We start from the raw sequence: 20,813 nt of genomic DNA on the forward strand, positions 1-20,813 counted from the left end.
CTTACAAAAAAAAACCCATTCCCCTTAGTTTAATTTCTCAGTGCACCCCAAACGCTATTTATCCGATTGATTCTTATGTTCTGTTCTTTTCTCTTTCTTGCCTTTCTTTTATTTTTATGCCAACTTCAACCAAAACAGCGCAAACCTGAGTACTAGAGACATCGTTGGTTCGATTTAACCAAGAACCTAAATAAGCCACAAGCAACTCACTCAACACAACAGTACACAAAAAAAATACATCCGACATACGTAATTTTCACAAACACAAAAGAACGATTGGGAAGAGTAGACAGCAGCAGATCGTAGACGATCACGGCCTCCAGACTTCAGAATTGGTTCAACTCTGTCGGAAGGCCAACCAGAGCGACAAAATTGCAAATTTGCGGATGATTGCCGGAATGGATGACCTATGGATCCGATGGACGTTTAGTATGCAGAAGCAGCAGAAACAGCGATGATGGAAGAAAAAAACGACCGTGATGGTTGGTCTGGGGGTTGACTTACTTTGCTAGAGGGGATTGTGACTTATTCTTTGAACGTTGATTGCATTTGAAGAAATTTCTTAGAATAAGTCACAGCCTTTAAAAGGACAAGAACTAGTTGTAAACTATAGACCGAGAAAAAAATCTGGAAAACAAGTAAAAGTAATAACAAATATACGTACTAGTGCTAAGAAACTATTTTTTCTATAGAACTTAAACATGATTTGTAATCATATTTGTCGATTATACATTTAGAAGAAGAAGAAAGAGATGAAATGCGATAATTGTGACAAGTTCGAATATCACCAACTCAAACTCCTCGGTTTGAATCGAACGTAACGGCTGCTCGACTCGAGTCGATCGAGTCCAGTGCGACAGAGCAAATCATGCAACAAAAAACTGTGTTAGGTAAAGATTAGTTATATTTAAAATGGTCGTACTCATTAACTATAGCGTTTCGTTTTTGGTAAGGTTTTAAAATCTCTACGGTCAAAGCGTGTGTGCGGAAACCAGAAACCGCACACAGCAGTACCGTGTCAAAATACGTAATTACAATTATTGAATATAACCAAGGTTAAAACTGAAACTAAACAAAACAAACAGAAATAATCGCAAATCTGTCCAGTGGTTAGAGTTAGTTATTTTAGAAATAGCGAAAAATTATAAATTCAGAAAGCTGAATTGCAGAACTGTGTCTAAGCCGGCCATCTGTGCCCGGTGGAACTCCCTGATCCCAGAAAGAGTTTTAGTTTCTTTTGTTGACTTTCACTTGTGTAAATTTGTTACTATTTTGTATTAACAAGACTTAGACCGTAGATTTAGTTAGAAAGATGATACATATTGAATAAATTTCTAATTTGTAATACAAATCTTTTGTTTTTCATTGATTCATTGGTTGCTAATTAGTAGTGATCTGAGGAGCTGGCCCGGAATATGATCTTTTGTCTTCCAGTCGATGGTATGTTCCGTTCGATTTATCTTCATTTAGTGGAGCCAATAACCGCGCCTCAGTCGGCAACCTTCGTACTATACGAACCACTTTATTTCACATATCAATTGACCTATTTTACGTTCGCCCTTGTTGTGTTGTTTCGCGATCAAGTTCCTCAGATCAAATCCGTTCATATTTATGCTCTTTTAACTTTTTTTTTATGTTAATATACTTCCCACTGTTTCGATGAGAAACACTGAGTTCGAAGAATTACAAGCTATACCATTACCTCCAAGCAGCAGCGAAGCACAAGCGAAACGGTTTTCTGTACAACTAAAAGCAAAACTCAGTTTCACCAAACAGTTTTCCCAAGGAATCCATGTAAATATCGCTTTAAATCCCACATTGTCACTGATCAAAAGGAAGAAAATGAAATACGTAATCATAGTCAGGGTAGAATAGAGAACAACCAGAACAAGCTATTTATATGAAACAAAAAAGAAGAGTTCATTCCATCGTCTAATCAATGTTTGTTTGACGCTACTCACAAATAACACAGTAAAAGTCTTGCCATAGAAATCAAGCAAATTCAATGTTTTGATCTCAACTCGACGCAAACAAAACAGAACAAACACTTTTCCTTGATAAACTCGTCGAAGAAAGTCTCGATAAACGTAAAACTCATCACTTAAATACGTAAACATTGGTGAATATAAAAATGCATTTTAAATACTGCTAGTAATTGATACAGAAATTGTAAATTATAACATTTAATACTGATATTAATATAATACAAAACTAAAAAAAAAAAACTAGTGATTATGCCGTACATGTTAATGTGAATATTGAAGAAATTCAGAGAGCTAAGTCCGCCACTGGGAAGCTTTGGAGGATCGGCCATAGTGAAAACGAATTGAGCAATTAATCTCTCTAATTCTTTGGAAAACTGCTCCACTGATATCGATGACCCGGAAACGGAATGACCTTTATTTTTGTCCATATAGAGCGAAACTAATAGACACCTACTCGTGAAGAGGAAGCGAAGCAGGAAAATTGAGACAAACGAGAAAACCAAAATCAAAGGCAATACAATTTCAATATTCAAAACGTAAGTTTTTGGCTAGCAGCCGAATTGAGTTTGATCTGAGATAGATGGAGCTACGCGAGAGATCCTTTAAAATAGCTCGATGTTTATTTATTACATCTATTAAACTGCAAAAAACAAAACCAAACTAGATGGTCACAAGAAAACCGAAATACGTACACATCGTACTGTGGCAGCAAATTGTCCGTGTAATGAAGAAGAGAAGTGAGCAGAATGACATATTGATATGAATTATGGAAATAAAACAAGTGAATGAAACCTAATTGAAGTTTTATTTGTGTTGAATAAAATTTATTCCTTGTATTTGAATAAAATTTTCATCTACGGATTTCGATCTTTTGTTCGTTATACGTTACCGCTTCGAAAAGAGATCTCTGAACACATATGGCTTGCAGATACAAGATGGTCTAATGACCACAAAAAAATCCAGTTATAAACCGAACACGAAATATTTGATGCTTCTTGAGAAATATGTTTTCGTCCATAATCTTCCACAGTTCTATGCTACCTTTATATCGAAACAGATCGTAAGATCGTAAAGATTTCGTTTTCTCAATAGTTCTGAAGAATTTCTTACGTGAAAGATCTTTTTCGATGTTCGTTTGTTCAATATGTGGGATGGGTCTTACAAATCCAGCTTGTTGTCGACTCTGTATAAATGAGGCATAGACTCCTCATTATCTACTATTCTGAATTACTCCCGCTGCAGTACTGTCTTTATCTCTATTGCGTTTTCCTTCAGCATAATTCAGGTGTTCTTTGAAGTGATCCTTTCATCTTTCGATGACCACGTGTTCATTGTTCGAGAAGCTCAAATCTTGTTTTCATCCAACATGGTTCACGTCAAGAAACTTCGTGTGGGATGCGTTAAGTTTCTGATTCATTTTATTAGAACAATTACGCACTACTTCATAGTCCTTATCCTCCAAGATATGCTCTCTGGCAACAAATATGCCGGTCTCCTCTTTTTTGTAGCGTTTCTCATTTTGTCACATCTCTTGCTGTAGCACCTTCTACGGTCTTAAAGATGCTGAATGTTCTTCAGCAGTTCTTTGAAGAAGCATTTTTCCGGCTCAATGGTCTCTCAACTGTAAGGAGAGGAAGCATCCGACAACGTTGGTCACACCAGGTTGAAGATTGTTCTGAAGGAATTGTTTTGGTCATAGCTTGGAGCCAGTACCGCGGTTGATTCAGATGCCCACCCTTCAAAAAAGTCAATTTGGGCTTCAGTTTGCTCTGATGATGTTATATAGACACTATAATACACTAATAAGAAACGCTGTGCTGCCATTTGTATTCTAGTGGTATTTTATTATTAGAATTAGAATTAGAACTTAATGAGATTAGTGTGCCATCTGTTTGGTTCTTTAAAGAGAATAAAAATAAGTAGATTTGAGTATTGTACCTTTTAGTTCCGCCCTACTTACTCAATTACTCGTATCCACTAAGAAGGCTACAAGTGATAATCGAAATACGTATATCTGTGGAAAGATAATGCAATTAGGGTGGAATTAAAAGATACAATGTTCAAACCTACTTTTTGTATTCTCTTTATTGAGATTCTGCTCAGAGGGTCCGGATAAATTTCGGTACTTAACATTACCGTTTTGAAAAAGCAGTTCAGACCTTATAGAAAAAGATCATTTCAGGGGTATTGGAAACCTAGAAATAGAAGAATAAATGGCAATGTTCCCTAAACTCGAAATTTTCCCATTTTGTGAAGAACCTAATTCAAAACTGAATCACTGGATCTGTCATCTAGGTGGCCAATATCCTTCAAATGATTTTCCACGACCATGTCTGAGTTAGCTCGTGCAAATGATGAAGTTTTACACCCAAATTTAAGAAGAGAAATAAAATTCGATCAATTCTAATGAGGTCCCATAAATAACCTAAAAATTACTCAAGTCCAAATCTGGTCTCAGTGACTTATTTAGTTCTCACATTACGTCCGTAGTCGAAACAATAAATCAAGTGAGTTTAGAGTAGGATTTATTCTAATAAATTGGTTAGATTGAAGGGGAAGTTGGGGTCATTTTTACCTGACATGACCCACCGCAATAACTTCGAGCCGGTGAACATGTCCAAAAATTTCATCAATGTCTGACAAACAAGTCATCCACACGAGTTGGTTCAATTTATAGGCTGAGTAATGGGTCCATTAGACGGAAAAGGTCTGAGAATTCAAAAGGTTGCGGTCATAGTGATCTGCGATTTCGCCTTGGGTATTTAGAGACCCAAGATCATTATGAGCTCCATTTTTAAACCCGACCTCTAGACTACATAAGGATTTCAAAAAGCATCTACATAAATTCCCAAAGATTTCACCAGCAAGGTTTTCAGAAACAATTCTAGAATTTCTCCAAGCATCTCTTAAATATTTTCTCTGTACGGAAACGAAACTTCTCGAACGAGAAGAGAGCACAGGCAAGTTATACTGAATAGCACTTCACTTTATTCTCACGACTTTTCACTTTACACTTCACACTTAGTATGTGTTTGCTTGTATTAGTCACGAAAAAGATGTAAACAAAACGATCAGCTGATGGCTACTTCGTGAACTTTCGGCTCGCCGAAGTTGGCATTACACAACTACCACTTAAAAACTGATGTTATCACAAATACTAATTTCGATGTTCGCCCACACCTCTGAATACCCCACATCGCGCTTGGTGACTGTAGTGCTTTGACAGATGTGCGATGCTGCTGCTGTTGTTGTTATTGCTGCAGTCGAGAGTGTGTGAAAGGGAATTCACGAAGCTTCTGATGCTTTCATCGGATTTGAGTGAGAAAAACCAGGAGAGATATATTTTTGCTTCTTTTTTCGCACACTCGATGATAATTCCTTACGAGGTTTTTTCTTTGATGAGAGTGCTTTGTGGAATCTCTTTTTGCTTCGTAGTGGCGAATGTAATGTGGGGTCAAATCTTTTTTTTTAGTAAAATCCATCACATTGATGTGAGATCGCTTCTGCTTTCTAAATATCCTCCAAAGAATCCGACAAACATTCACTCAGCAACATGTTTCAGTAAGTTAAAAGTTTTTCGGTTATTTCCCCGGTAAATTGGCACTTTTCTGTTAATCATTTCAGAAATATCTCTGAGAGTTATTATCTAAGGTATTACTTCGAAAGCATAAAAGGTATTCATGAGTTTTATCAGCAATTATTGCAAAGGTTTCGCAATAAAGTAACTCAAGGGTATGTTGAGGTTATCCTTAGAAAGTCTAAGAAAAGAATAGAATGATTTATTATTCTTGTCCCCTAGACTTTCCTCCAAACATTATTTTAGGCGTACGTTTCATCGATCTTCACTAACAAACCCGCATCTTGTCCCCTTCTTTCTTAGAAGAGAGAATCGATGAAGAGAAATCGACATGCGACTTACGCCCTTATTCTACCACACGCTTGATTTTACGGAATAACCTCAAGATATTTTTGTAGACATTTCTACCGTGGTTTCTTCAAGGATTCTGCAATAATCTATTCCATATATTCAATCAAAAATTCTTTCATGGATCTCTTTCATAAAAAAAAAATTCTGGAGGTGCTTGAAGAAATTCATCCTAATATTTCATTAACGGTTCTCCCTGGCATATCTTCTGCGAGTGTTTCAAAATAAACCTCAGAAACTATTCAAAAAATTGGTCAAGATTGCTGAAATTCTTTCGGAGTTTCATCCCAACCAGAGAATCTCCTCCGAAATACAGTCAGTGACAAAAGTTGGTAACTAAACTTTTTTTTCTATACAAAATGCCAAGTTTGGGGATCTATACAGGTCGAGTTAAAAGGTAATTTTAACTCTTTTTAACGTTGTAAGAACAATAAGTGTTGTGTTTTGTCCCTCGTCACGTCTCATGAGTGTACTAAATGTGGTTCAAAGAACTTTATTTAAGTGATCCTAAGATCAGATCCTTATAGATTTCATATCATTAAGAACAGTTAAGAATTCAATAAAAATGACTTCTTAATAACATCTATTGCTTATTATGATGCTTATTGAATTTAAATTACTTTCCTACATGCTGACATCAAAAACACGATTTTTTAGAGCAAGCTAAAATAGACATCTACTACTTTATCTTTCAATGAACCATTTCCAAAAAAAAACTTATTGGAATAGATGTACAAAAATCTACAGGAATGTTTTTTTAGATTGTACTTTTAACTACTCACGGGTAGTGGCGCTAGAAGTGGATAAGACAGGTAGGACATGTCCGACGTACAAAAATGTACGGGAAGGTAAGTCAAAGGATTGTCCCACCCATGATTTCATGCCACTTCAAACAAAATTTGATGGAACATTTGTCGATCTAAAGACAATTTCGATACTTGTATACTGGACCATTTGAATTAAATACACAGATTCTACCGTAGCTCATCAAATTCTCAATCAATTGATCAAATTAATTATTTTGATGATACATAACAAAAACGAGTTGATGGCCACCTCTCCAATATTGTATCATATCGACTTATTGAAGCAGCTTATTTTTTGGCGAATTAATTGAGAATTAGGTGTATTAAGGGGAAAATTTTGAGCAAACACTTCTATTGGATAAGAACATAATAAACATAGTCAGTAACGGCGACATTAAACTTCAATAAACTTGCAGAATTTGAAACACTTGCTTTCCTAAAAATCAAGACATTTGAGAGTCGAATATCGTAGATGTGGAATTTTATCAAGGTTTGAAAACTATGCGCTTTTGCGTATGCATAATATTTTGCCTAGAAGACACAATAAGAACTTTTAAGAAAATTCATAGTAATGACGATTCAACTATTAAAGTTGAATATCTTCGTATTTATGCAATTTAATGTCTCGCGAAATGCTGTAAATGTGGTTAGAAAAGAAAAACATAATGTAAGTTCTAGAAATCATCAACATGGTTGTGAGAATCAGTAAATGTTTTAAATTTTTAAGCCATTGTGGCGTTTCTTTCATTTTATGGTAATTTATTCAGACGTTCCAAGTTTCTCTAACTAAGCTTCATTGTAAAAATTACTCTTTTGATTGTACTTCATTTCTAAAGATTTCTTAAGTTGCATGGTGAAAGTGCACTCAGAACACTGAGATGTATGCTCGGTTCCAGTTGGGATGTAAGCATTACCTGTATTTATATTTGATGATTCATTTTCCAGATGAGATCCAGCGTTAACAGCCGAAACAACAGCGTCTGGTTCCATCCCATACGGAACACATGTGACAGGATGCAATTTCAACTCGTATATGCGTATGTACAATGCAATGTACATCACTTCACCTTCTGCACCCTCATCGAATGCAACCCTGAGACAACACCAAACATCAAGCAGAAATCTTGCAAAACACACTAACACTAATATACTACGCTTCAAGCACTGACTCATAAAAAAGCGAAGCATTCTTTTCGATTTTTTCCCCAACCACAACACGACAGCGTGTAATCCCAAAATATTGAGCGCATTCGATATTATGCACCAGCGAATTCCAAACCTGAGCACTTTTTTCTTTTGTAAACCACACTTTTCATCGCTTCACTTGAAATTTTCTTTTTCAATTCTAAGCCCGCACTCCGCGACCGCGACCAAACACCATGTGCGTTCCCGACGGAGAAAAAACCGTTACTGACTGTCTAGCCTGGCCAGCGCAAGCGCGCACCCAAACTTCGAATTCAAGTCCCGTTAGATGCGATGGTTTCATCCCTCGCTCTGTCTGGCTGCCACCGTCGGTCGTTGGCGTCGTTCGTTCGTTTCGTGCACTTTGCGCGAAAAGACCCGTCGCCACGCACTCTGAAAAAATTCCACTCTGCCACTGCATTAGCCTGTGACTGGCAGCTTTACGTAGGGGAAGACGAGCCACCACTGCACTGGTTGTTCTGTTCCCAGCTCATTCACAAATCGAACGGCATAACGAACGGATCAAGCAGCGGAGCAGCAAAGAAGAGCGCGTGAAAGCCACAGCAGTGTGCGAGTAGCGAACGGAACCAGAGAGCGAAAGCAACAACTGAAAATCATTCAGTGGACGGATTAGTAGTCAGCGCCAACCGGCGACCTGTTGGAAAGTAACGTTAGCAAAATATACACCATCTGCCTCTCCTTACCATTCATATTCTTGTATTTGATGAATTCAATGAAATGGTTTGGTTTGGCGATGGAGCAGAGTTATTAAGAATGATTTTACTTAACAAAGAGTTGTTGATAAATATTCCAATCAATAAGAGTTGTTTTGAAAAAGTTCACTTTTATCAGAAATTTCTGCTTTACCAAAGAGTTGTTAATGAAATTCCTGCAGCAAAGGGTCGAGTTTCTCCTCAAGAATATTTCCAGCCAGGACCAGTCATGGAGGACAATCCATCCCGAGCATCACGGCCCCCGCTTCTAAAATTCTCGAGTACGGAAATTGGAAAATTAATACATAATGCTCATCTTGTACATCCCTTGCCAAGACATCAATTTCATATAGCCTATTTCTCAGATTAACGCAATAGACTAACATGTAGAAAAATTTCAGATCAATAGTTACTTATTACAATTGGTCAGGAAACAGTATATTAAACAGTATTTAAAATCTGTCGCAATTTTAATACATTTTCCAATTTAATACTCGAGAATTTAGGAAGTGTTCCCCCATTAAATGATAAATCAACGATGCTGTTTGAAATATTGCTGTTTGCGTTTGACGTGCAAATCCAGTCTAACTGAACTTCAAATGCGGTAACACCAAGTAACCAAAGGATACTTAGCAATCATGATGCATATCACCGCCAACCTAGCAAAGAAAATCAAATTTTGACTTCGCCTTCCTTGTTGAAAATCTTACCGCATTTGGTTTTCCCGCATTTGGTATTTGCATTTCAAATGCACACAATAAATACCATACAATGCTGAGTAACATGATGTTATTACCAGTGCTGGGAATGGTAATAGTAGTAGGCTTGCATTTTCGTGAAAATCACGTGGCTCTCCCAATACAGTAGTTCAAAAACGTGAATCTCATCAAGTAGCCTCTGTTGGGTGCACGAATTTTCTAAATCATGAGTGTCATTGAAGGCTCTAAATGCGGGAAATGCAGCGGGAAATAGAACATTTTTCTACAGTAATTTTGGGTTGCCCTTAGCAACGGGTGTTTTGCAATTTTCAAGGCATTTTGCCTACAGCAGCGACGGGCGTGAGTTTCACTGGCTTCGCTGACTGTGATTGGCTTTGTTTGGCTACTGTAGAGTGAATTTCAGATTTTTTCCCAACCCTGGTTATTACGGTCCGACGGCGCTGCAGTGGTAAATTCTCAAATTCATGTAATTATGTGGGGTAAATTATGTGAACCAAATTGTAGTATACCGCGATATTTAGATCATTATAGATAAATCAGTAAATATCATCCAATAAACCCTTTTATGAACGTATGTTGGCCCTGAAAAGGGCCGATTGAGCTTGGATGCTGTGACCACGAGTTTACCACGAGGCGAAATCTAGAAGCGCGGATCGGTCAACCTAGAAATCTTGAGCGATTTCACAGACCAGATGCTGGATTGGCAGCTTGAAGAATGACAGCTCAGCAGATTTCTAGCAGCGAGGTTCTTCTCGCTGAGCAAGTTCGGAGGAGCTCTTACCAGCTCGAAAGCGGAATTAGAATGAAACTGAATCCGACGAAGGAAGCATGTTTTATAACCTCAGAATAGCAGACGATGCTCCTCCCTTTTGTGCTCTTCGCTTTCTGATCGACCAATCTGGGAAATGGGTATGTGCCAATAATGTGTTGGGCTTAGAATTACTTGAAAATTGCGGAGAATGCTAATGCGTGAGAAATTGGTCGAACATGAATTGCTGGAAGGGTTGACATTAACTAAATATTCAATACGAGATATTAATAATTAATAGTTTTCTTTATTATGACGGTAAATTTCTGATCCATGGGTGCCAAAATTATTACAATTGTTCAATGAGAATGTATTTTCAAAAGCATTCTTAATATGTCGCAATTTTGTTACATGTGATAATTTTGCTAATCAAAGTGTTCCCACAAAATATGGAACATCAAAGACGTTGTTGGAAATGCCACTCTTTTACAATTGTTGTGGAATGTTGAGCACTCACCCCGATGGCACTGCAGCAGCGTCCGCGATTACAGTCTCAAAATGTTGAGTCATAAATTATTCATGACAAATGAAATTTTGTATGAAGCTGTGAAATTGATTTAGGAATATAAGAAGTCATATATAAAGTCGGAAATATTTCTCTTTTTTCTACTAATTTGATGACCCTGAAAAGGGCCGATGGCTTTGTTAGCTTTGATGCTCTTACAGATAAATAACACTGCGGGATGTTATCAGTTGATTGCCATGGTCAAACGGGGAATCCTCAACTCAAATGTATAAATTTGAGCAAGTTATTTGCTTATACGACGAACCGAAAGTTTCGTGACGTGGATGGCGCACAACATTAACAGGTAGTGGATCACCGGGCTTAAGTCAAAATCTGATGATGGCGGCGATGACGATGGCTGGGTGAACGCAAACAAGCGGTGAACCACAAAGCGAGAATGACTCGCCCGACCGTGTTCACAGTTCGACCGCAATTTCTCCTGTGGACTGCTTCCTCTTCTTCTTCTAGGCGGCGGCAGCGGTGATGGCTTTATCATCGGACGGCATCTTCTCTCGCTCGCTCGACAGTTTGATTTGAGCGAAGCAAGACAAACGGGGGCGTCCTTCGCTATCGATGTCTGTGCCTGAGAAGCACGCCCGGTCAGAGCAAGACGATCTGTTGCCTGCTGAGATGCGATCGAAGCGGAGAATTGAAAGCAAATGACGTCAAATTTTCTCTAGCGCCCCTATTTATAAATTTGCTTGATATCAACGTTCTCTTTTAAAACAGTTATTAAACTATTTGAACAGTTATGTGGGATTCAGTAAGTAAACGACATGACCCTTTGATGTCTTGTCTTTCAATTGATGTGCCATTCAAGGAATTTCGTTAAACCAGCAAACAGTTATAAGAGTTCAAAATATTTCATGCCAACGTAAGGCTCTTGGTTTTGAAATTCCAATTTCACTCCTGTATAGAGAATTTTTATTTTACTTTCAAACTGTGCGGCATAATCAAATGCAAACGTATTCAGTTCCCGATGGTTAGTGCCTGTGCTTTAACTGTTCATAAGTCGCAAGGTGGAACTTTCCCCGAGGTCGTGTACGACTATGACAAAAGCCAGGATCAGCAATTGGTATATGTTGGTTTGTCGCGGATTACTTCACTGCAAGGACTATTTTTGACAAACTCTACCAATTCTTCCCAGTTCCATCACGCCAAAGGCAGCAATTCCAAGGGTTGACTTGAGGAATGAGCTGCAGCGCTTAGGCAATCATCGATTAGTGACGCTTTGAGACGTGAAATACTGGATCATAGTGGCCCAGCCTGCATATTGATGAGTATCAATGTACAGAGCCTAAATGCTCATGCAATGGATATTGCTACAGACCAAAGCACTGGACCGATTCAATCGATTCTCACGATCGAAGCACCCGAGCTATCAAACATCTAATCTACTGGAGGAATTTGGCGAACTACAGCTGGAGCTAGAAACCGATCACCCAACCAAGCAACACAAGGAAGCAACGACCAAACAAACAAATTCAATCATCTGGCATTATTCCTGGAACACCATACACTGGTTCTCGAAACCACAGAACGACAAATGGTTCTTTTCAGGACTACCAAAATGAGTCCAAAAAGAGTTAACTTCTGAAAACTTCATCCGATCAATAACAACAAAAACTAGTACACTTACAAATTCACACACATGACCAATCAAATTATTAATCATCGTAGTTCTACGTCAACCCCGCGGTAATGTAATAGACATTACCCACCCCAAATTTTTTTTAATATTTTACGCTTTCGTATGCTCTCCACGTGTTCTGGACCCGCTCAAGTGTCACAATTCTTGGACCGAGTGATTTTAGTACACCGATGCAACTCTGGACATTGGGGCGTTTTATAGCTACGCGTATTTCAACTTCAACTGTAGGGCCGTATATAGTTTCTCATACTAGACTCGTGTCTAGTACACGAGACTGAAGGCAACCATACCATACAGTTACCCGTAACGCGGGTAGATCATCTTTTCGAGGTGCGTTACGGGGTAAGATCTACCATATTGTTCTATTGTTGAATCTGTTCTTATTAATACTTATAAGTTACGGTCGGAAGAGTATTAGAGAGTAACAAGCCACTAAGACCCACCTATTTGTCCTAGACGATGAGGAGGTCGAAGTGGAAATATAGGCTGGTTTTCATTCAGCTTCAGTTAGAGCTATAATGGAACATACTTGTTAGGTTATCTAATAGGGTCCTAAAGCCCTGTCCCAATTTTAGTGACAAACGCTTAAGTTTAGGCCAAAAACACATGTTTACTCAATTTTCTAATGTTTTCCGTTGGTTTAAGCCCAAAAAACATTTTTTTTAGATTTTGTCACATCCTTTGGCTTAAACTCAAATTTTGGGTTTATTTTGTTTTCCGTGTCCCTTACGAAATGTCAGATAGGAACAACCCCAGTGGTCGAACTAAACCCCCTGTGGTGTTTTTGTCGACTAAGCGAACGTCAAACATGATCAAAAGTGTCAAGGTTCATTTATGGACCAAATTTTTAAATTAAAGTTTAAACATGATATAGCCATTATTTGAGCGGGAAAAATTGCTAAAGTAGTTACAGTAACATGCTTTTTCGTGTTATTAAATAAAAACAAGATTTCATTAAAAATTTTAGGACCCAATTGACATGAGTGCTGCCTGCAACACAACTCCCAGTGTTGTTCTTTTTTTTTCTGGTGTCACTTCGATAAAACATGGACAAGATTCCTCAACTAATTCCATGAAGCAGTTGCAGCTCTTGAGAACCAGAATTGCAGCTCACGAAATAATTTCATACAATACACAGAGGGCTTAGAACGTAAACTCGCTCATATTGTGATGCTTTAGATGGTATTATGAGCTTCTACTTCTCTTTTTCATTCTTGGACCTTCCATGACTGAGTTGGTAAATGTTAAAAATAAAGCCAAAAATTTCAGCAACTTCTTCTCTATCTTCTTGATTTTACGTGGCCGTCATCAACTACTTGCACGTCACAACTTTTTTTTTATATTAGGTTCATAATTACACATATGACCCCTTAATACTGTTATATTGCTAGTTATATTTCCTTAAAATACAAATTAAACTTTAACAAATCCAGTACTATGTTTTGAATCTTCTGTGACAAGTTACGTGCAAAACTTTGCCCCGCAATACTCTACTTGAACAGAATATTGTGCTCTGCAAGATAAATCCACGTAATGCGATTATCTGAAAATATCGATATACCGTCGCAGTGATAATGAAAATCACCAAATGTTTCAGATTTAGCAAATTTGAAACATTTGCGTCCTTGAAGAGCGAAAAAATCCAAGCCTACTTGAATTTTGACGTTGCGTTTGAATTGCGCGCATATCTTCTGCGGGTTACCGCCGCTGCTGGATGTGGATTTAATATAAGCGACGCAATACTACACACATTATCAAGAATAACCGACAATTTCATACCAGTGGTGGCTCGTTTTCCCCTACGTAAGGCTCCAGTCACAGGCTAATGCAGTGGCAGAGTGGAATTTTTGCAGAGTGCGTGGCGAAGGGCCTTTTTGCGAAACGAACGAACGAACGACGACAACGACCGACGGTGCCAGCCAGAGCCAGTGACGAAACGATCGCATCTAACGGGACTTGAACTCGAAGAAGTGTAGGTGCGCGCTTGCGCTGGCCAAGCTAGACAGTCAGTAACGGTTTTTTCTTCGTCGAGGATGCAAACGTGTTCGGTCGCCGTCGCGGAGTTGCGAGTTTAGAATTGAAAAAGAAAATTTGAAGTGAATCGATGAAGTGTGGTTTACAAAAGAATAAGTGCACAGCTTTGGAATTCACCGGTGCATAATACCGAATACGTTCAATAATTTTGGATTACGCTACCGTGTTCGTCGTGTTGCGGTTGTGAAAAAATTCGAAAAATGGCGAGCACAAGAAGGCTTTGCTTTGCAGTGCTTCAAGCGTAGTGTATTAGTGTTAGTGAGTTTTGCCAGATTTCTGCTTGCTGTTTGGTGGAATTCGTTTGTGTGTATTCTCTCAGGGTTGCATTCGATAAGGGTGCCCTCAACTCCACATGCATTTCGTATGGAAGGGAACCAAACGTTTCTGTTTCGGCTGTCTATGCTGAACGCTGGATTCATCTGCATAATAAAACGCCAAATATACATACAGGTAATGATTACGTCCCAACTGGGACCGAGCATACTTCTCAGCTTAGTGTTCTAAATTCACTTCCACAGTTATCTTGAGAGTTCTCTGCCAATGTTGCCATTTTCGCATTCAGGCAGGTACGATTATACTCTACGCCAAGGGAAGTCAAGGAAAAATTCTTTACGAAAAGATCCTGGACCGACCGGGAAACGAACCCATGCACCTCCAGCATGGCTTTGCTTTGTAGCCGCGGGATCTACCCACTCGGCTAAGGAAGGCTTCTTAAGAATATAAAGTGATTACATTTTCTGCATCTGTACGGTAAAAACTGATATTGTTTATTTTGATGCATTGAAAGTATTTACGAAACACATTTCGTAAACTGATTTACTAACTAGGCAAATATCACATAATGACGAACTGTTGTGTCATTATTTGCAGGGCTGGTAGCCTTTTCAGACGCTCGCAATATTAAATAAATTTTATTTTAATGCAAGTCTATAAAAAGTCTATTTTTAGGGATGTCTTTTTTTCTCGCCTGCAATTAATTCTTGTCATTTTCTTAGTTGTTACTATAGGAAATCTTTTAAAGACTCGAGGAGTTCTTCCAAGAAAATCCACAAGTAATCATTCCACAGTTCTTTAAGTATTCGAGATCTATAAAAATTCCTACCCTTCAATTATCCAGTTATGCTTCCAGACATTTTCAAAAAGATTTCTTTAAATATTCATCCACATTTACACCAATTAAAAAAAATCCAAAAAACTCTCCAGAGGTTGTTCAAGGGAATATGTTTAGTTCTCTTCCTGGAATTCTTCAGTAAATTCGTGAAGTTCATCCACACATTTCTCAAGAAATTTCTCCAAGAATCTTCTCATGTAGGACTTCAGAACAATTTCTTAAGTATTTTTTCAAGTAAAATGTCAATATCTTCTTCATCAGCTATTGTAACAAGTTATTCCAGTGATTCCTCCGATCTGTCTTACGCAAATTGTTTCATGAATTTGGTCCAATTATTTTCAAGGAATTCATACAGGATGTTTTCCATATTAATTCAACTCATCTTCGAAATCATCCAAAACTTCCCCATGAGTCCAGGAGTTCTAGAGAACCAAACATCCGTTTAAGCTGAAAACTTAATCGATTGACCACCAGCTGGTGGTGACCAATCGATTAAGTTTTCAGCTTAAGCGAATGTTTGGTTCTCCAGATTGGTGCTCTTGAAAATTTGAAGTTTGGCTTTCATTCATCTTCTCCTTAAATGATAAAATAAGTCAATAACTAGAAATAACTAGAAAATAGCCACTTCTTGGGAAGTAATCATGATGATCATTTGATATAGAATTTGTCAGATTCTTTGAGGCTTTGTACCTCAGATTCTCAATTATTTTAAGTTTTTTCGAACATGCTACATTAATGAGATATTATGCGCTATCGTTGTTAAGAATGTGGTACTGAAGTTTGCGCATTAATGTATCAAAATTTGCATACCCAACTGCTCAATTATCCTTAGTGATTGAGTGACCCATATAGCCCCATCGAAGCCTGTAATTCGTTTATGCAATCTCGCTTACGGACCATTCACCGTGAATAATATCCCGAGATAACCTTCACAATCTGCGCCATTCAACCCGGTCCTAGTACTAGTCACCTTCCGGATACGGCGAAGAGGTGTTTAAAGTCAAATTTATACCCGTCCAGATAAGATGCGCAACCATTCGGTCGAGGAACAAAGGCTCCCCCTGAGGGTGTCGCAAAGCTTCGACGGGTACTATTTTCCGCTTCGATAGAGAAATTACACCCGCGCGCACGTTCCATTCGGCCCACTCTCCACGGAATGCCGCACTCTGGAATTTTCCCTCCCTGCTGCAATATATCTTGTTCCGGCATCTTCCCTCATGAATCTGCAAGCGGCCCATCAGATTCGGTGAAATCCCCTGAAATTTGTTTGCACTATAAATTGATCTAGAAAATTACTATTTACCCATCAGGCGTTCAGCCCCGGAAGGGAGCCAACAATGTAAAAGGTGTACTCTGCTACATCCACCTTCAATATACATAGCGCATCTCTCCCTTTTGCAAATCGGTCGCAGAAAGCAAGTTCTCGCTCGAGGGTTGCTGAGTTCAGGAGGCTCGCTTTTTTGGCAAAGGTAATCCCACTCACTCTTGCACTGGGGCATATCGAAAAGCATGGACCTATCTCCATCTCTCCGGTTCCCTTTGCGTCAGCGAACAGAACAGAACAGAACACCACATTGTGATCAGGTGCCGTGAGTGGGTTGGTGGGTGGTTGGTATGAGGTAACGTCAAGTGTAATTTATATCAATGATTATGAGTTTTTATCAAAAAAGGCCGTACGGGCGAACGAACACCATAACGCTTGAGCGGAAAGAAAGGTCGAAATCAGCTCCGAGCAAAGTAGAGAGGAGGAAAAGCAGAGCTCTAATGCTTTTTGGTGTTTCTCTCCTTTTCCCTCACCCCCTTCGTCTGCTACGCGGTATCACGCTGTGGGTAAAGGGGGTTTTAACGCAACTTTCAAGCATCTCAGATTTTCTTTCACAGGAAGTTATTCTTGATCAGTAGAAACAAACAAGTGAAAACCGAAAATATTCTATCTTGGATTTTTTTAAAAATAAATGAAATACCGAATTAAGTATTATACCATTTATTTCCACTAGATTTTGTAGCCTTTGACAATACGCGTATTTCGACTTCAACTGTAAGGCCGTATTCAGTGTCGTGTACTAGACTCGACTTGAAGAAAGAACTCGACCTTGTTTTGTAGAAACTTAAGATTTTAGAGCTGTAGGGGAACGATTTGTAGGTATCAAGTTAAAAAGCCATGTATTGCCGTTGCCTTGGTCTCTGTTGAGTAGCATCGTAGGTATCTGTTTGCTATTTCCAGACTCTCAGCCACATGCAATTTCCAAGGTAAAGAAACATTTCGTAAAATCTTGATATCCGTCGTCGTGATTGTATGACCTTCTGTTAAGACAAGTTGTGCTAGCTTAGATTTGAAATCGTGAGTTATCCCCTTGTCTACTGTTTTCTGAGCTTTTCCTATTTTCGCCAAGTGTTTCTTGAATCTAACATTGAGGGACCGCTTTGTTTGACCAACGTAGACCTTCTTGCAGTGAGGACAACTGCTTTTGTAAACGCCAGACTTGTTCAGTGTGTTAACCCGATCCTTGCTAGAGCCTAACGAAGTCTTAAGTAGATTGTCTTTGCTGGAAAACACCAAAGCTCTTGGTCTTTTCCTGTTATCCATTGATCGTCTCGGGGTCTCTCAAGGGGCTCCGCAGCTTATTTGACACGTGTTTCGTCGTGTACATGTAAACTTCAAAACGTCATACGTCATATGTTTATACTAGTTATATCTCAAAGTTTTGATAAAAAGAATGCATGAGCGTTTTTGCGAAGTTGTTCAGAAGGTTGTAGTATTGTGCTATTGGATTAGATTAGAGTAGGCTATGCTTGAGCATTGTGACAGGAAGGTTCAGAATAAAACATTGTAATTCATCACTCTGAATACGGAAGATGTGTTTTCACTTTGCTACATTGGCGTCGATTGTTGGAACGGATCCCATTTTGACTCGAGTGTGCGGTTCATAGATTTGTGCACAAGAATCTTTAAAATTGGCTGTATGCTGTTCGGAGGAACGCCTGACGAAATGGCGGAAAAGGGTAACAGAAAAATTATTGCGATACAGATTTTGTGCTGCGTATGATCGGAACGTATCTGGAATCAGAAATACCGTGTTAACTTTTGAACATCCGGCGGTATGTCAAGTTTAAAAACATTCAGAAAGTTTATTTTGAATGATTTTCCTGTCGTGATTCGCAATCCCAATTACAGTTAATTTCGTCAATTGAACTAAAAAAATAGTCCAGGTTTGTTTAAGGAAGTTTTATTCAATGTATCACGATGTTATTCAATTCAAAATTTACAATTTTAAAAAGTGAAGGGAGAGAGAAAAGAATATTAACAAAATATACAATTTGTCAATCAATTTCTAGTTCTAATTTTTATGAAAAGTTACTTGATTATTCTTCGTTGTTGGGTTTCTTATATTAATAAAGACAAACAATTGGGTTTGTGTATTTTTTTACCTTGAAATCTGGCAAATTTAGTTAATAATTGAAAAATTCGTACAAGCAACATTTTTGTGGCTTTGAAATAGATAAACTAAAGCCATGGAGAATGGCGTACAATAGCCATTAATCAAAATGATCTATCAAATACTCGATGTGTGCATTAATAAGTTAAAAATGTAAAATGAATCAATTCGATAAATAAACAAAGAAGGAGGTTTCTGTAGTATGATACGATGGAAACACTTGAATGGTTTTGTTATGAACATAAAAGTAGTGAAAAGGCACCAGTTCCATTTAAACGTTACTTCTTCTGCGACGATATACTCATGAAATAACGAAAGAACATGTTCAATGTGCGATTTATGATTTTGCATCATAGGATAGATGTCCTGACAATTTGAAGAATTGCTTATGGAAGTTGTTCATGAAACAGAGTTTTTGCATAGTAACCATTATAGCGTGTTTTGGCGTCACTTATTTGGTTTTTACAACGAAGACAGAAAAGGAGTATTTATATATTTTATTAATTTAAAGCAATGTAATTTACATTCAATCATGAGTTTTATTATTATTGCATTCAAATTATTGTGTGTTCCGAAGAGAATTTTAGTTGTTATAAAAATATGCATTTGGAATTACATCAGAATAAAAGAAAACAACAGGACTATGTTTATTGAAACATTTAAACATTTGCATTTAAAAGCAAATGTAGCAGTAGAAAAAACAAATAGTCTGGTTGCCAGTAACAGCATTTCTGTAAAAAAAATCTGTCGACTTAGAAAAATATCAAAATAAGAAATACACCAAAACGATTAGTTCAACGGTATTTTTAAATAATGGACAATATATTATTTAACGTTCTAAAACTAAATAGCGACTTTCTAACGTTTACAATCTTTTTGTAATTGTTAAATTCTAAAGTTAGAAAACATCCAATGTATAGTAGTAGTGGTGTTATAAATTAATGTATTGTAAGTGTTTTTGACGAATAGGTTTTCGAGAAAATTTGCAACGTGGAGGAATAAATATTCACACGTCTGTTTATATGGAAGTTTAGCAGAAGCACGCACCTTACATACAATGCACAAACCAACAGGGTGCGTTACAAATGTGTTACATGTTTATTTTGGTAGCTACGGTGCCATCCAATATATGGCTAACATGGTGTACGAAAACGACACTTTCCGCACGCGAAGAAGACACTAGGCAAGTTTTACTTTTTTAAAACTTCACTTTATTGCACTAACTTTTGAACTAAACACTTTTCACTTCACTTATCACTTGTACATCACTTTTCAAAATTTGAAATATAACTGACTTTCAGCCGCGCACATCACGCGTATTTATATCCCGCACCACATGTTCTAGAAACGCGTAGAACATTTCCGCTGTTTCCAGTCGCAAATGATGACGACGATGACGGCGATGATGATTGATGATGCATGTGTATGCTGGACTGGCGACGGTCACTCACTGCGATGCGCTTGGTCACTCACTGGAAGGCGCTCAGTGAGTGTAGAGCTTGACAGATGTGCGATGCTGCTGCTGTTGTTGTTATTGCTGCCAACCGTGTGTGAGGGGGACTTTATACCCTTTGCGCAGTCTATCCGTGTGTTATGTGGGGTGATGGTGATTTGTAGGGGAATGCCGTTCAAATTACTTCTGCTTTCTAAACATACCGCCGGCCTTGAAGGCTCGCCTTCAACAATCTGAGTCTGGATCGAGCAGGAAGCATATCTTCGAAACTGATCGTGAATATTCTTCATTTTCGTCATGGAAGAGTACTTCTCGAAGAATATCGGTTCTGTTATAACAACAGCACAAACCTTACGCGCCTCTGGAATATCCTCATTTCGAAGCTCGGGCTGTTCAGGCCAAAGTGATCGGTTCACAAGCCATGCTGGGCCACTCCACCAGAGCGTTGAATCCATAAGCTCTTCTGCTGCAAGTCCGCGTGATA

The 20,813-nt window shown here is 38.3% G+C and overlaps 2 protein-coding genes across 8 annotated transcripts in view; both read left to right on the forward strand.

Moving 5' to 3' along the window:
- The window catches only part of LOC5578718 (homeobox protein abdominal-A homolog), a 126,068-nt gene extending 123,287 nt beyond the window's left edge, over positions 1-2,781 (forward strand). For all 6 annotated transcript variants that reach the window (XR_002498761.1, XM_021838498.1, XM_021838496.1 and 3 more), the window contains one exon: positions 139-2,781. Coding sequence is in view for 5 of the 6 variants with exons in the window: in XM_021838498.1 (XP_021694190.1) it covers positions 139-178 (40 nt within the window). In the remaining variant the exon portion in view is untranslated. The remainder of the gene's footprint in view (positions 1-138) is intronic.
- An 11,547-nt stretch (positions 2,782-14,328) lies between these two features.
- Positions 14,329-20,813, forward strand: part of LOC5579159 (homeotic protein ultrabithorax) — a 611,952-nt gene continuing 605,467 nt past the window's right edge. For both annotated transcript variants that reach the window (XR_002498764.1, XR_002498763.1), the window contains exon 1: positions 14,329-14,778. The gene's annotated coding sequence lies outside the window, so the exon portion shown is untranslated. The remainder of the gene's footprint in view (positions 14,779-20,813) is intronic.

Source organism: Aedes aegypti, chromosome 1 (genome assembly GCF_002204515.2).
Source record: "Aedes aegypti strain LVP_AGWG chromosome 1, AaegL5.0 Primary Assembly, whole genome shotgun sequence".
In the NCBI taxonomy this organism is placed as follows: domain Eukaryota; kingdom Metazoa; phylum Arthropoda; class Insecta; order Diptera; family Culicidae; genus Aedes; species Aedes aegypti.